The sequence below is a fragment of the Coenobita brevimanus genome, chromosome 102, assembly GCF_032717465.1.
Source record: "Coenobita brevimanus isolate Jiangsu-jjx chromosome 102, ASM3271746v2, whole genome shotgun sequence".
Lineage (NCBI taxonomy): Eukaryota > Metazoa > Arthropoda > Malacostraca > Decapoda > Coenobitidae > Coenobita > Coenobita brevimanus.
Genome location: NC_137055.1, coordinates 30,406,473 through 30,423,749, shown reverse-complemented (window position 1 = coordinate 30,423,749; position 17,277 = coordinate 30,406,473). Strand labels below are relative to the sequence as shown.

The window sequence follows — 17,277 nt, the reverse complement described above, 5'->3', positions numbered from 1 at the left end:
GTAGCTCATCTGTATCACCAGTCTGAGGCCAAAAACGAGTGTCGAAAGTAGGAATTTTTCACGGACAAATAGAATACCACATGGACATATAGACAACAAAAGTCATGTCGCTTGTCCTGCTTTTCTTTCAGTGAACTTTCAAGACCCTGAATCCGAGGCAAACAGCACTAATGACAGTGATTTGAAGAGTATTAAATGTCATCAGAGTAATTTGTTCTGGACTCATCAGACTGATTTTTAGGGTCAAAGAAATTAACAGAAGAGGCGACAGATCTCAGGAATTGTCTCTTTAGGGTGAGCTGACTGCCTAACTCAGTCACATGATTGAACAGTCTAATGCCAATCTACTCCCCGGTAACTCAATAACTCTGTTATTTCATTAGTTCAAGGTAAAAAAAATCACTTGGAACCCAGTAATCCAAATTCAGACACAATATGGTACAGTGCAAGAGTAAAAGGGATACGTTGTTCTATCACAGTCGTGAGGGGACTAATAACATCAGTCTACGCCTGCTTTCACTGATCAGTAGTTATATACTGCCATTTCGAGGCCAAAGATGAGAGTGGAAAACATTAGTCCCATCCCACACACGAAGAACACTCCCTGCAAATGATACAGTGTCAGTGATAGCTGGTTTCCTGACTCGTCGACGGTATCTCCCTCTCCTGGGGCCCTTGCCGCCTCCTGTGAGAAAGGTAAGTTCATTCTTAATAAACTGAAATTAACTTATGTTGACATCTAAACCTCCCGTCCCATCATGCAACTGTATCACCGTGAACTAGCCGGGGTGTGGAGTGCGCCCACGAGGTACTGGACAGTATTATGAGTGGCATAGGAGGCTTCTTAGTGCCTTTTATGTAGCTATTTATTTGGCATATTTTTCACTCAAACATTCTGCATCAATAATATGCAAGAGGATGGTATGTAGTGATGTCCATAATAAATCTGTTAAAAAGTGGTTTTACAAAATCACCAGGGTCACCTCCAAAAGATCTTAGGAGGCAACAATTTACAATACAGCAATGATGCTAGTCTTCTTTTCTCTAATATTTCCACTATTATAGTATTATACATTGTTTCACACGATAATCTAATAGCTAATTTAGAGTGATTTGTTGAATTAGAAGATAAATTGTTTGAATAATGTAGAGCTGTTGCATGGACAATACTAAAATAACTTCAACCACTTATGTCCAAAATCTCGTGGGTTAAGGAAGCTCTCCAACACCTCTTTTTAAGCATTATATTTTGCATATTGCTCTTTGCTATCCTCTTTTGAGTTATTTAAATCATTCTAACATCACCACATTTCTCATAAATAACACAAAAATATGTTAACGGGCTGGATTCAAAAATAAATCGCTATGGAATAGGTGCCTCCTTTTGCGAGAAGAATAAGGACCTTAAGCCCAGTTCACATATTTATGATTTTCATAGGCGATTGCATTACGCTTGGAAATAGGTTCAAAATCGCGAGGAATCCTGACAGTTCACAGAGTTTTGACGCTCTGACGTCAAACGTTACGACTGCACTGCACTTACACTAAGCAAATACGTGACTGGGAAACGCTTTTACTATGCTTACACGCCTCTCGTAAGGCGACTGAGCTGGAATCGCACCACTAGAGCGCGATAGAGCACAACTGCGTCCCAATTGAACTGTGTTTGTTGTACTCTATACGAAAAGCCCCGCTTGCAGTATGTATGCACTGCGTGTGTGGGAGATTTCAGGTGCTAGGGGGTATGAATATGAAGCAGGTGCCTCCACTTCTCCTCAGTCTATCTTTGGCTCTTGGACAGTGAAAACCTCACTATGGCACTCATGGACAATTGAGAGCTATTGGAACTTAGCCTTGCCACCGCAGAAATGGATCTAGCATTGGTGATATTAGTGATGAAAATTGAAGAGAAAAAAAACAGCAAAAAAAAAAAAAAAAAAAAAAGAGAGAGAGAGATTGGACAGAAGACGGGTGTGGACCAAGCCCTGTCTTCTAAGAAGACCACTCTATGGCCAGTATGAGAAGTTAATGGCAGAATTAAGAGCAAAAGATCACAGTGGAGTCCAGAATTTTCTTCGGGGAACACTGAAATGTTTCAAGAGTTGATTGCTAGTTGGGAAGGACTGTTGCTATAAGTTGTTTTGGCAGGGGGGGACAGACGGATATGGAGGTGTTGGTGTGATGGTTGCGGAGAAATGGGTGGAATATGTTATGAATGTTTTGAGAGTAAGCGATAGGATATTGGCAGTGAAAATTCTGTTGGGAAGAAAAATAGCTGCGATTATATCGGCATATGCTCCACAGGCAGGATTGAATGAATCAGAGAAAGATAGATTTTGGGATGATTTAATACGTGTAGTGGGTGGTATGCGGGATGATGAGATAGTGATTTTGGGAGGGAACTTAAATGGTCATGTAGGAGAAGCAGCACAAGGTTATGAAGGAGTGCATGGGGGATGTGCGTATGGTCTAAGGAATGCAGAAGGGGAAAGGATACTCGAGTTTGGGGAGGCAACGGATATGATTGTGTGCAACACATATTTTAGGAAAAGAGACAGTAGGTTAATTACGTATGAGTCTGGGGGAAATAGCAGTCAGATAGATTATTTTCTGGTTAGGACGGCCGATAGGAGGTTAGTGAGGGATGTTAAAGTTATAGGAAGTGAGGAGTGTGTGCAGCAGCACAAACTGTTGATTTGTGATATGGTGCTTAAAGAACAAGTGATGAAAAAGAGGACTTATGTACCTAGGAGGAAAATATGGAAGCTGAAAAACCAAGTAGTAAGGGATGCCTTCTATAGCGAGTTGAGGAGAGTGGTGGCTGAACAGGGAGCTGTAGACAGAGGCGTTAATGAACAGTACAGAGCCCTCAAGAACAATTTCTTGAGAGTTACTGATGTAACATGCGGCTGGACAAGAGGACCACCAAGACATAAAGTAACTTGGTGGTGGGATGAGGGTGTAGAAGCTGCAATTAAGGAGAAAAGAAGGCTTTTCCGGGAATGGAAGAAGGGTGGTAGCAAAGAGGAATATTTGGCTGCCAAGCGTAGGGCTAGTTGAGGTATACAGGGCAAAGTCTGAGTCACAGAGACAATTACTTGATAACCTAAATCATGGGGAAAGGAAAAATATATTTAGGGTGGCAGGTCAGGTGAAGAGGGATAATCGGGATATCATAGGTGAGCAGTGTGTGAAGAATGATGAAGGAAGGGTAGTGGTGAACAGTGAGGATATTAAAGATGCATGGAGAGAGCATTATAACCGGTTGTTGAATGAGGAGTTTGACTGGGACAGGGAAGGTTTTGAGCCAGCAGATCCAGTGTCTGGCCCTTGGCCTTTGATTGATACTGCTACTGTGAGTGAGGCAATAGGCAGGATGAGGGTGGGGAAGGCAACAGGTGTGTCTGGGTTGACTGCCGAAATGTTGAAGGCCTCAGGCGATATAGGGGTGAGTTTAGTCACTGACCTGATAAATAGGATTATTTATGAGTGTGTTGTCCCAGATGATTGGCTGAAGAGTGTAATTGTAAATGTGTATAAAGGGAAGGGTGATGCCCTGGAAAGAGGAAATTATAGAGGTATAAAGCTTTTAGATCAGATAATGAAGGTAATGGAGAGAGTTTTAGAAGGTATGATTAGAGAAAGAGTGAATACTGATGAGATGCAGCTCGGGTTCATGCCAGGTAGGGGGACCACTGATGCCATATTCATTGTTCGACAGCTTCAGGAAAAATATATTGGTAGGAGAAGGGATCTTTATTTTGTTTTTGTTGATTTGGAAAAGGCCTTTGACAGAGTCCCTAGAGAGGTGGTGAAGTGGGCAATGAGAAAGCTTGGCTTGGAGGAGTGGCTGGTTAGGGTGGTTATGGCCATGTATGTGGGTGCTCACACCCAGGTGAGAGTGAATGGAGATTTGAGTGATGAGTTTTCCGTGAATGTTGGTGTGCATCAGGGGTCAGTCTTGAGTCCCATGTTGTTTATCATGGTACTTGAAGCCCTTTCACGTGACTTTAGAAACGGACTCCCGTGGGAGTTGTTGTATGCTGATGATTTGGTGTTGATTGCAGAGAATGAAAGGGAGGCGGAGGAAAGGTTTAGGAAGTGGAGAGATGGTATGGGGCAAAAAGGGTTTAAGGGTAAATGCAGATAAAACAAAAGTGATGATATCTAGGGTTGGTGGCGGTACTGTCAAAGACGAGGGAGAGTGGCCATGTGCAGTTTGCTACAAGGGCGTGGGAAGTAATCCCATCTTGTGCGGTGTGTGTGATAAATGGGTGCATAAGAGATGTAGTGGTATCAGAGGTAGACTGCGAGATAATGCTGATTTTATGTGTACGGCGTGCCGGGGTGAGCAGGTGGAGATTGTCAGACGTGAAAGGATTGAACTTGCTGGTGAATCTCTTGAGTGTGTGGAAGAGTTTTGTTATTTGGGAGACATGTTGTGTGCTGGAGGTGGGGCTTGAGCTAGCTCTGTGGCTAGGGTGAGAAGTGGTTGGAAGAAGTTCAGGGAGCTCTTGCCTCTCCTGACATTGAGAGGGCTTTCCCTACGTGCTAAGGGGTCTTTGTATGCAGCATGTGTTAGGAGTGTCATGCTGTATGGCAGTGACATCTGGGCAGTGAAGGAGGAAGATATTCTCCGGCTCAGACTTACAGAAATGACAATGATTAGATGGATGTGCAGTGCGTCCCTGCGTCCAAGGCCTGGAGGGGCTGGGTTTACAATGGAAGAGTTGAGAGGTAGGATGGGACTGGAGTGTATTGGTGTTGTGATGAGGAGAGGTAGATTGAGGTGGTTTGGACATGTGGAGAGGATGGGGGATGATAATTGGGTGAGGAAGGTGAGAAGTGTTAATATTGGGGGTGGGGTTATGAGGGGTAGACCGAGAAAGACATGGGACGAGGTCATTAAGTGTGACCTTAGGGTTAAGGGACTGAACAGGGAGGCTGCAATGGATCGTGCAGCGTGGAGAGCCGCCATTAGGTGACCAAGGCCGACACATGCAAGCATGTTGGAGCCTTTAAAAAACGAAAACGAAAAAACGAAACCCAGGATTGAGAAGGACACTCTCTGGATTCCAGCCTTGGAATTTGGATTTAAACTTGCCATCACTCTGAAGTACCTGGCAACTGGAATCAGCAATAATTCACTACAATAGGGATTTAGGGTGGCTTTTAACACCATCTATATTCTTGTGCTAGAAGATTGAGAAACTGTCACTGAAGAATATGCAGCATATCATGTCCTACAGCCCCTCAAGAGTGGAAGCCAGTGGCTGAAGGCCTTCAAAACAGATGGAACTTTCCAGGGAAGGATCCAGGAGGGGAGGATGGGCGGAATGCATTCCCCCCACCCACAGGCCAGAGAGAGAGAGAGAGAAAGAAATAGAGAGCAAGCGAGAGTAAAGATATTGTCTTATATACAAGACTGCAGCTAAGTTTTGGCTCCAAGAAAGTTCGGAGCTTGGCAATAACACATCGCATCTGTGCCGCTATTACTATTAAACATATTAAGTTATCTGTCATATCTGGTAAGTTACCACAGTATCATAACTATATTGTAATTTTCCTTATTTATTTCCTTCATTAATTTCCCTAATATCAGAGGGATTGAATATAGAAGTAGGAAAACGAAATGTCACTGGCTTCGCCCACACAATGCAGTCGCTTACATAAACTGTATTCCACCTGTCGCAGCATAATACTGTCCTTAGGCTATAGCAAAACGATTACAGTATATGTATTTGTATTTTCCTATAATGGGCACAAAGGCGTCATCCTAGGGGGGGAGGGAAATGTCCCCCCACTTTTCAACCAGTGGTCCCCCCCTTGTTTTTTTTTTTTTTTTTTTTTTTTTGTTGCTGAGTTTTATATACTATACAGACTCGGGAATACAGTAAAGTAACTGATATTTATATTATTAGACAAAAGGAGTGGCCAGACTTGCTTAACTGTGGATTAATTATAAAGTAACTTTATGCCACAATCATTACATATTTATTTCTTGCACTGAGACATTTTGTAAACCCAGAGTTCTCATTGAAACAATGAATGCTATTTTTTATTGATTCTTTTTACATGCTAAGTCTGTAATGTACTGTGCCATGGCCTGATTCATGAGGCAATATATAACTACTCTTAGTATACTCCAGATAGTTAATGATTTGAGATGAAATACTTTATTCTCCTGGAGAAAATAATAACCGATGTAGTCACAGCCTTGCCCATAGATTGGACCATATGAGCTCCCAACAAAATTACCAACCCCTGTATCTTAATGTCCCCCGCCCCCAACTTTTAGAGAGCAGATGACGCCCATGAATGGACATAAAACAACTTGAAATGCTTAGAACTTTTGTTTTGGCGTGTTTATCCCGGGACATATTTTCGGCAGACCAGCCCTTTAGCAATGAACATTGTTATAGGTTTTGATTTCCTGCAACAATGGTCAGCATTATTTACTGTAGCCTAAACTATATTATTGTACTTCTTTGATTAACAAATAAACGGACTGTGTGTTAATACCACTATGAATCCCTCTCCAAACACGCTCATACAGACACTCTTGAAAGTGCTGGATTCAGCCTTTTGAAAACTGATAGTCACATTCCATTTGAATACTTTTGTATGCAGTGTTTCCCCTCAGATTTTAAACAAAAAAAAAAATTCTACCTTCAGATTTGACGCGTTCGCGCGCGCGCGCGCGTCTGTGTGTGTGTGTGTGTGTGTGTGTGTGTGTGTGTGTGTGTGTGTGTGTGTGTGTGTGTGTGTTGTGGGAGGGAGAGTGAAATGACCGATGCGGTGTAGCCGCGTGGTCAGATGAGATTTTATTTTTTTCAAGTTAGGAAGACATAACCCGAAGATAATGCCTTTCATATACAATGATGAGGAATATGCAAATATTTCTTCAAAAGCAAGCATCAAAACTACTTAACAACCCTAGTCACAGTAGAATATTCTGGTCAACTCTTAATTCTTTCAATAATAACTTTAACAAATCATCATCCATTCCCCCACTGAAATCTTCAGATGGCAACATTACAAATGGCCCACGTGCGAAAGCAGATATTTTTTCCAGTACATTTGCCAGAAATTCTACCATAGACGATGCCAGCCAGAACATCACAGTACTAGAACTTGACTCTCCAGAATTTGTTCTATTAAAATACAGACAAGATACGTAAAATCCATCCTAGACCATTTACCCACCAACAAAGCTCCAGGCCCAGATGGAATTCCGCCAATTGTTTGAAAACGTGTTCCCCTGAACTTGCCTCTGTTCTAGCTAAATTATTCAGACTATGCATATGTACTTCTTCATTCCCAAATTCATGGAAAGAAGCCAATATCCACCCAGTTCCGAAGAAAGGAAGTTCCTCTGACCCATCTGATTACAGACCAATAGCTGTCACATCTCTTGGTAAGGTATTTGAAACTTTAAGTAATAAGCACATTTTTAAACATCTTGAATCCAACAACTTAATTAGTGATAGACAATATGGTTTTTGCCAAGAAAGATCCACCATTGACATACTCAATCTCCTAACTCATAGGCCTACCATCAATCAATCAACTGACCTACATGAAGAAACTCATGCAGTAGCCCTTGATATTTCTAAAGCTTTTGATAAAGTATGGCACTGTTCCCTGCTTTCCAAACTCCCTTGCTATGGACTAACGTCTTTTGTTCCTTTGATCTCTTCATATCTCAGTGACAGGAAAATAAGAATAAAAGTAGATGATGTATATTCCAATTTCCACTCAGTTAAAGCCGGTGTGCCACAGGGATCAGTTCTGGCCCCAACCCTATTCCTGGTTCATATTAATGATCTCTTATCTGTCACTCACAATCCCATCCACTCATATGCAGATGACTCAACACTACATAGTTCATTCACACTCAGATACCCATTTACAAAGTCTAATATCTCTACGTTTCAACTCAGTACAGCCATCTCCATAAATCAAGACCTATCTACGATCAGTGAATGGGGACAAAACAACCTTGTCTCACTTAATGCTAGTAAAACTAAATATATACAATTTACTAATAGACAGATACTGCCAGATTCGTATATTACTTTCAGTGCTACTAATATTCCCGTCTCCAAAAGTATTGAAATTCTCGGTGTCTCAACAATGCCCTCAGCTGGACTTCTCATGTTAGATCACTTGCTAAAACCGCCTCAAAGAAACTTGAATTAATGTACAGAGTCCGTAACTTCTTCACTGATGAGCAGTTAGCTATAATTTATAAGAGTCATGTGCACTCTCAACTTGAATATTGCTCACCCTTGTGGAATGGATGTGGAGAGGTTGCATTAAAACAACTAGACAAAATTCAGAACAAGGCTGTTAGAATTGTTAACAACCTCCCCTACAAGTAAGAAGGAATGCTGCCTCCCTTTCATTATTTTACAGATATTTTTATGTCAAATGCTCAGATGAAGTTGCGTCCATGGTGCCACCTCTCCATGGTTTCCCTCGTGCTACAAGGGCATCTGGTAGCGCTCATGACTGGAATGTCACTCAGCCATATTGCAGAACTTCTGCATATCAGAATTCTTTCATTCCCCGAACTGCATCTCTTTGGAACTCGCTTCCCCATAGTTGTTTCCCTCCAAACTTCTACCTACAGCTGTTTAAGTCTAACTGTTACAGATATTTTATGAACAGAGGACACCAGTCATTTGGTGTATGGATTATTTTTTTTTTATTCATTTGTTTTTCCTTCCTCTGTTCTGTTATAAAAAAAAAAATCTATAACAATCTAGGGGTCTACACTGATGTTGGAAGGAGGAATACGGAAATTTACTTATAGAACTTTATGCTTCAACAGTATATTGAAGGAATAATTATGTATAGCCTAACGGTACCGTACTTACATGTACAAAGTATCATTATGTGTTTGTTAGGAGTTTCTTTGAGAGATAAGAAGATATCAACTTGGTTGGGATAGCAGACTAAAGTAAGGATATTACAGGGAACAGAAATGGAGGTGGACCAGACAGGCCGAAGTGGTGACATGTAGAGGTGTGCGGTATGTAGGAGGACTACTGGGCCTTAAAAGCAGGCTGTGAAGCCTATGCCCAGAGTCGGTCACATAAAAAAAAAAAAAAAAAAAGGAGGAGGAGAGAAGAAATAGAGAAGTTTGCAGGCAAAATCTAGCAGAGACTATAGGCTAACTGCCTCACTCCAACCTGTCAACGAAAGGACCGGGCTATTATAAGGCTCGGGCCCTTTTGTAGGAGGAAGATATCTTTAAACAGGAACTGTCAAAGATTTCCGTCTTTTTAAAGCTTATTTCACGTAGCTCAGAGGCAGAATCATACAAGACTGTGGCTCTACATTCTCCCCAGCAGTTTTATGACAAATTGAAGTGCTCTTACTGTAGCTCAGTCAAGGAATTCATGGAGAAGGTTGGGGGAGACCTTTATTCAACAATGGACTCTAAATGTATGATGATGATGATGATGATGGCGATGATGATGTGCATGTTGCCTATTCCTTCACTGTTCTTCTGAATTCAGGGGCGACAGTGAGGAACAATACGGATCACTCCGATGCCAGATCCAAGACCAGAGGACGCTTGACAAGTCAGTCCAGAATAATAATATTTAACATCTACAACTACTTCCGAAGGCAAAATGAATTAGAGAGTGAAATGGACATCCTGGATAAGACGGCTGTTGCTAAGGGGTTTGCTCTAAAACAGTGCTCAGGATAAGGCAACAAGCTACACAAGGCCCGATTAAATCACCACCTCCAAGACCATCTTTTTGTAGAGTTTTAGGAAGTCTTGACAGCTTCGATGAAGAGTGCATCCGGAGAGAGCTTTTATCTTTCTATGAAAGAGGAAAAATGCCAACAATTGAATCTCTTTTGTTAAAGATAGAAAAACCACCAGTTAACTTTCAAGGGAGACATACGTCCCTCAGAACAGTGCTTAAAAACTTGGCTTTAGGAACAAGAAAGTGCAAAGTAGACGATATTTATTGATGGAAAGAAATGATATAGTAGCTGCAAGACAATATATCTTGATGAGACTTGGGTGAACCAAAATGAAAGTGTGAGTAAATGTTTGACAGTGAAAGATGGCTCTGTGGGACCAAAGTTGAAGACTGGCAAAGGAGCAAGATTAATTTTGCATACTGGAGGAGGGGAAGGATTTGTACTTGGTGCCTTTTTGATGTTCACATCCAAAAACAGAGGCGATTACCATGATTCAATGAACAGCGAGTGTTTTCTTTCATGGTTCTGTAATCAGTTGCTCCCTAATATACCCCCACATTCACTCATTTTTATGGCCAACGCCTCTTACTACAAATTTTTTAAACAAAGTCCAAGCAATATCTTCGAGGAAATATGACATAACTGCCTGGCTCACACAAAACAATATCGAATTCGATCCACGCCATACCAAAACAGAACTTCAAGTGATTGCAAAATACAAGGACAGACAAGCTTATGAAATCAACACCATTGCACGTGAAAATGGCCATGAAGTGTTGAGATTGTCCCTATATCACTGCCAATTCAATCCCACTGAATTAATTTGGGCACAAGTAAAATCAGAGGTCAAAAAAGAGAACTCCAACGTATAAGTTTGAGAAGAGTGGAAGAATTAGCCAGGAGTGTAATGGGTAGGGTGGGTAAGGAAGATTGGAGAAAGTGCATGATGCACACCAGGAAAGTGGAGGAAGAATAGAGAAGAAAAGACAGAGCAGCTGGACACTTTGTAGAACAATTTGTCATCAACTTAAGTGACACAGAATCCGAAGAGGATGAAGCCTGGATGAACAATAGTAATAGGAGATAAGTCATGATACTGTTAGAAATTAAATATAGCTCACTTGATTTACAGCCAAGTTTGCTTTTCCTCAATATTTATAACGAGAGAGAGTACGTGCGTGTTGTCTCCCCAACAAAAGTTTTAAGGCATGTAAGCTAATAATTATTTATACCACAAATCCTGTATGAGAAACTTCATTCTATACACGTGAAGTTAATGAAATCTTATGGAGGGAAAAGGGTTTTGTGTGTGTGTGTGTGTGTGTGTGTGTGTGGATACCAGATGTAAGGGAAAATGTCAAAACACTAAATTCTTTGTAGAATGTGTACCTTTTTATTTTCATAGAGGGAACCTTCGTTACTTTACAAACCTTTCTGGCCGATGACGTTCCTTGGTACTTTTTTCCAACATCCTTTACTACAAAACATTTCCTAGGTAAGTGGAAAAGATATCATTGCAGTTAAGGGGTTAAGTAAAAGTTATGGTGCTTCGATTAGCGACAGCGCCTGGTATGTTCACCCAACACTGGCACAGCAAGACTGGCTCAGAACTCCTATTCGGGCCGACGGGTGAGTGAACGGGAACAAGGGGGCGGGGCACAAGAGAATCGGGCTAATGCTAACAGTATAATATGAGGCTAGTTTACCATATTTAGCCTAATTTAGACTAATGTCTCATCTTTTTAGGCCTTTTTTGCATAGTGACATCACCATCAATTAGTTAGCTATAAGTATGGATGACAGTTTCTCTATTATCAAGTCTCGTAAATATATACTATAAGGGTAGCGTTAGCCAGTTTATTGTGCTCCGCCCCATTGGCCCCGCCCAGTCACTCATCGGCCTGAGGAGGTGCGGGAAGCCAGTCTTGCCATGACAGCGTCGGGTAATTATGTTAGGCGCTCTCGCTAATTGAAGCAACAAAACTTTTACTTAACCCCTTAACTGCAATTATATCTTTCCGTTTAACTAGGAAATATGTTTTGTAGTAAAGGATGTTGGGAAAAAGGAACGTCCTCAGCCTGAAAGGTTTATAAAGTAACGAAACTTCCCTCTATGACAATAAAAAGGTATACATTCTACAAAGAACTTAGTCTTTGACTTTTTTCCATATATTTGGTATCCACACACACACACACACACACACACACACAACCCTTTTCCCTCCATAAGATTTCAATGACTTCATGTGTATAGAATCAAATTTCTTATACAGCATTGTTGATGTAAATAATTATTAGCTTACATGTCTCTAAACTTTTGTCTGGGAGACAACCCGCGTACTCTCGTTATAAATGTTGAGGAAGACCACACTTGGCTGTAAATTAAGTGCTCTAGCTATATTTAATTTCTAATATTATCCTGACTTAGCTCGCATTATTAAGGCCCTCTCCCACTTCGGCATAAATAGGCACGATGAAGCCACGATGAAAATCGTGGCTGAAGTCGGTGATGTGTCGACGATTCTGACTAAGAATCGTGGTGTCGGCGTAATACCGGCGACACCAGTACGACAAAACGCCGAAACCTCGGCGGAGTATACGATATAACTGGCGACTAGTAGCCGACATATCGCTGATATGTCGGCGTAATGCACAAGCATTATTCTAAATTCAAATTTTAACGGTTTTTTTAATGGCGACTCAATGGCGATAAAGGTACAACGGCGGCGTGCTGTCGACGATGTATCGTCGATGTGTCGGCGAATCCATCGCACGCACCTCGCAGACAAAACGCCGAGGCCATCGCAGGTGCCTCGCCGTCATCGGCGTATTTAAGGCGATTAATCGACGGTTCATCCGCGGAATGTTGGCGATATATCACCGACATTTATAAGATGAAATATTACTGTCGCACAACCCGGTACATATCGTACGGTTTACGTAGGCTATGTCATATTAACCTCACCGATGCATCGCCGATACATTGCCGACGCTTCTCCGTATGGCCATATGACATCTCAACGTTTTTTTTCACCGCCGACGCCTCGCCGATGTCGGCGATCGTACGCGGTTTATACGCAGGGTAATCGCCGACGTTGCCGAGGCGTCGCCTTGTTGTTTACGACTAATCTGCGAAATTTTACAAAATCGTGGAGAGCCACGACGTTTTCATGCAGCATGAAAACGTCGTGGTCCCCCACGACAAATTTCCAACTCGTGCGATGTATCGGCGCCATACCACGAATGGACAAGATTTTGATGACGAATACCCACGATTAGGGATTTTTGACACATCGTGACTTTATCTTCCACACTTTCGCCGAAGTGGGAGAGGGCCTTTACTGTCCCCTCCCCCGGATTCAAAAGAAGGGGGGACATTAAATTCCTTCGCCCCCTTGGATGATGCCCATGTGTCCATTATAGGAAATACAAATACATATTATGCTGTAATCGTTTTGCTATAGCCTAAAGACAGTATTATGATGCGACAGGTGGAGTACAATTTTGTCGGCTACTGTACTGAGTAGGCGAAGCCAGTGACATTTCGTTTTCCTCCTTCTGTATTCGATCCCTCTAATTTTAAGGAAATTAATGAAGGAAATAAATAAGGAAAATTACAATATGGTTATGATTGCTAACTTACCAGACATGTCAGATGACTTAATATGTTTAATAGTAATAGCAGCACAGCTACACAACTGCAATGTGTTATTGCCAAGCTCCGAACTTTCTTGGCGCCAAAACACAGCCGCAGTCGCGGGAAGAGGCAGGTTGATTCTTTTCAAACTGATTTTGATTCAGTTAGCATATTTTAGTGCTTCCTTTGTCAGACAGAAATGAAAAAGTAAAAGTAAATAATACAATACTATTTCGTGGTAAGGCTCATTATTCTATCAATAAGAAGAATAATTATCTCAGCCAATCAGCAACGAGTAGAGCTGGACGAGGCCGGGGCATTAGTAGGGGGGGGGGAGCACAAGAGACTGGCTAATGCTACTCGCATAGCAGGGGTACCTGGTGTTGTCAGCCCAAAAAGGTGAACACTCTAGTCCTATTTGTTGTAGTTCAGTCTTTCTACTCCCGAAATGTGTACCTCTTATGCTTTTGAAGAGGGATTATAAGAGGTCCAGGAATTTTCTATTTCAGCTTTTGCAGACTAATGCACAGCATTTGTGTGCACTTGTTTACTATTATCAGTGATCTCAAATGACCTCCGGCGGACGACCTCATATGACCTTAGAGATCAACCTCATATAGCCTATGTCCAAACTGGAGATCATGTGTCTCCATGCCAAAAATTGGTTTGCAGGAGTTCCCGGCGTTGCCCGGGCGAAAAAGGCAAATACTCTATTGGTGACCCCAGATGACCCAGATCTTAAATTTGACCCCCCTAAAACTATCCTTGGGTCACCCTGATTCAGAATATATTAGGGTCTGGGGGTCTCGCCCATGGTTTGGGCGTGACTGAAGGACAAACACAAAACAGTGCAGCTCTTTATATATATATATATATATATATATATATATATATATATATATATATATATATATATATATATATATATATATATATATTCTTTATACTAAATACGACTAACAATATCTGGCATTCCTCTTCTTCTTTCTCCTCGCTGAGTGTGGGAGTCAAAGTGAAAACGATCAGTTGCTGAGAAGCAATTGCTATGGAAGGATGGGTGTAGTAGCTGTCAACTGAGCCTCACAGGTTTGTTTACGTTTTATTTTCGTGCATTACAGCTCTAATTTAGGTGTTCCCTTTTGCAGATAAGTTCACTGACATTAATTCATGATGGCTAGGCCTAGAAAGGGGAATGATATATAAAAGGAATAACAAAGGTTTTAAAAGAGATGAAGGAATGGGTGGTGATGGAGGAGGGAGACGCAGCACGAGCATACCACCACCTAACGCACCTGCCCCTACTCGTTCTCCTGTCCCATGCCTGCATGCACCAGTGTCGGGCATTAATAGAACAGATATTGGAGACTAGTCAGGCACATTTCTGCATTGCAATACGTCGTATCAAAGCTTTGGTCGGTTCAGACCCCCCCTTGCCCATCGAAAATTCCTGGGTCCACCCCTGTAACTTTCCTCATTGTGCTGGGGCCATTGATGGAAAGTACGTTGCTATCAAATGCCCTAAAATTTATGGCTCTAAGTTCAACAGATGCAAGGGGTTCCATTCCATAGTACTGATGGCACTAGTGGATGCTGACTACAAGTTTCCGTACGTCGACGTCGGAGGTACTGGCTGCTTATCTGATGGGGAAGTGTGCTATGAATGAACTTCAGGAAAAATTGGAAGATCGAAGCACTGGCCCAGTCCTCTGCCCAACGACGACAGGTCAATGCCCTACTTCATAATGAGGGATGAAGTGCTCACTCTGAAGACCTGGTTGATGAAACCATTGTCCGACAAGTACGAGACAGACCAAGAAAGAATATTCATCTACAGGCGTTGTTGTCGATCGTAGCCGAATGCACTACGCTTTCGTTATGCATGCGTTACGCTCTACCCGATTTCATTAGGCTCACACAATGTTTCCACTATGCACGAGGAACTGGATTTGAAATTGGGATACTGTCCTGGAATTTTTAAACCTGATGTTTCTTTTCTTTTTACATTCCCGATTTGCCCTGCTCGCTTAAGATTTCGTTATGCTTGCCTAAGAAATCGGCAGACTGCATTGTGACTCGTATTCTTTTAGGCGATAACTCCCGAAAGCACTTTCGTACAAAAATCTTGTCTTCTACCCTGATAGTGTGAACTGGGCCGTAGAGTTACAATACCTGTAAGGAGGATGTAGGGCTTAGATACCAAGATAAATTGATTGTGCTACATTACAAATTGTCCACGGGAGAACTTTCATTAGAGTGGAAAAGTTTTATTAGTCGGATTTCACTATCCCTCTGCTGTATCATGTTAATTAGAATAAAGCATTTGAGTTTTGATATGTATTGGAAGGTCCACAGGAATAGTCTTCAACCTTTTAACCTGCAATTGTTTCTCTATTGAGTTACTAAGAGAATAGTTTTTTTTTTTTTTTTTTTTTCAGTGTTTGGGTTTTTGTGCTCAGTGATTGTATACGTCTTTGTACTTGTGTTTATTTGTGTTCATAATTTTTGTCTGTGCGTTTTTATGAATGATTTGTTTCTGCCTTAAACTGGCATTAGATTATCCAGGTTGCTGCAACAGTTACTATTTTTCCTTAATGAAATACCTGCGTTCACATGTCTCTCTGCCTTAATACTACACATGTATAAGTGTGTACAAAAATGGTTCCATAATTAAATTTCTCCTAAATTTCATGAAAAGGGCTAGGCAGGAGACGCTTTAGTCCGGGAGGGAAGGTGTCACGCCGAGGCAGCCAGTATCAGTTTTAATGACACTGATTATAAATTGGCACTCTAATCACTACACGCAAATGAGGTTTTTCCTGGTACAGTATGTATAATATCACGACCCATATCTCACATAATTTATATACGGTATGTGTTCAGTAAGCAATTTGCACACATCAAACTCAGGTCCTCCTGAACTCGTTCACTCAGCTACATAATTGGAGATAGACACAATATTTGACAATTGTAGGTTATCGCCTAGGTGAAAACTGTTGCTTGACAAAAGGGGCACTGTTTAGTTATCTAAGTCCCATCTCTTTTTCCGGGTTTCCTAGTATCCGTTATAACGCTCCCTTATCTCCAGTTCTTGATCCATCTTGTCACCACCTTTTAACTTATGACCGAGCTCCATCTGTTGAGCTAGCAAAGACTTCATTTGTGATGCTTCATACTAACTGATTCAGTTTTCTCTAGGCTGACGAGATGTGCCTTATTTATAAGGCTGACTGTACCTATCTGTATATCTATCTGTTTATTTATTTGTCAGCCTGTCTATCTGTTTAGGTTTGTGTGTTTATTCGCATTCACATCTCTCTCTCTCTCACACACACACACACACACACACACACACACACTCACCGCCGCTCGTCTCTGGGTTGCAAGTGCATGTTCCTGAATCAGGTTTGTAACCCACTTCTCCGGGAACCCTCCTTCGTTTAGCCGTCGGATAACTTTATCAAAATATCGCTGAAAAGGAAAACATACAATTACTAAAATTGTGGTGATGATTCTTACAACATCGGTAAATCAAATGTCCGTGTACCCAAAAAACAAAGGTGACAAGAATTTAATATTAACCCCTATAATATTTATCAATAGCCTATTTATTTCTTTTTATGTAGTTCACTCTCCTAGATTTATCTATCCATCTCTTCAGCACATCCTTGCAAATCAACTCCTTACTTGAACAAATTAGCCTGCTCTTATGTCGCTGCATCTCTATCATCAGCGCCCCACTCTTACCAGTGGTGCAAGTAAAAAAAAGAAAAAGAAAATCTATGTCAAGTAAAAGTTCATGTTAGAGCATAATGATGCAATTGCGATTGTAAGGTATATCGGGTGTACATCGGTGGCCATATTCTCGTTAGCACAGCAAGGTCTTTTTCTTGGTGATTGATTTTCCATCTAGC

General features: G+C 41.4%; 1 protein-coding gene across 1 annotated transcript in view; it reads right to left on the bottom strand.

Annotated features, from left to right (window-relative positions):
• Positions 1 to 523: 523 nt before the first annotated feature.
• LOC145415429 (ionotropic receptor 21a-like) overlaps positions 524 to 17,277 on the bottom strand; it is a 331,047-nt gene continuing 314,293 nt past the window's right edge. The window contains exons 15-16 of the mRNA XM_080284708.1: positions 16,727 to 16,834; positions 524 to 685 (exon numbers count right to left, since the gene is read on the bottom strand). Coding sequence (XP_080140834.1) covers positions 524 to 685; positions 16,727 to 16,834 — 270 coding nt within the window. The remainder of the gene's footprint in view (positions 686 to 16,726; positions 16,835 to 17,277) is intronic.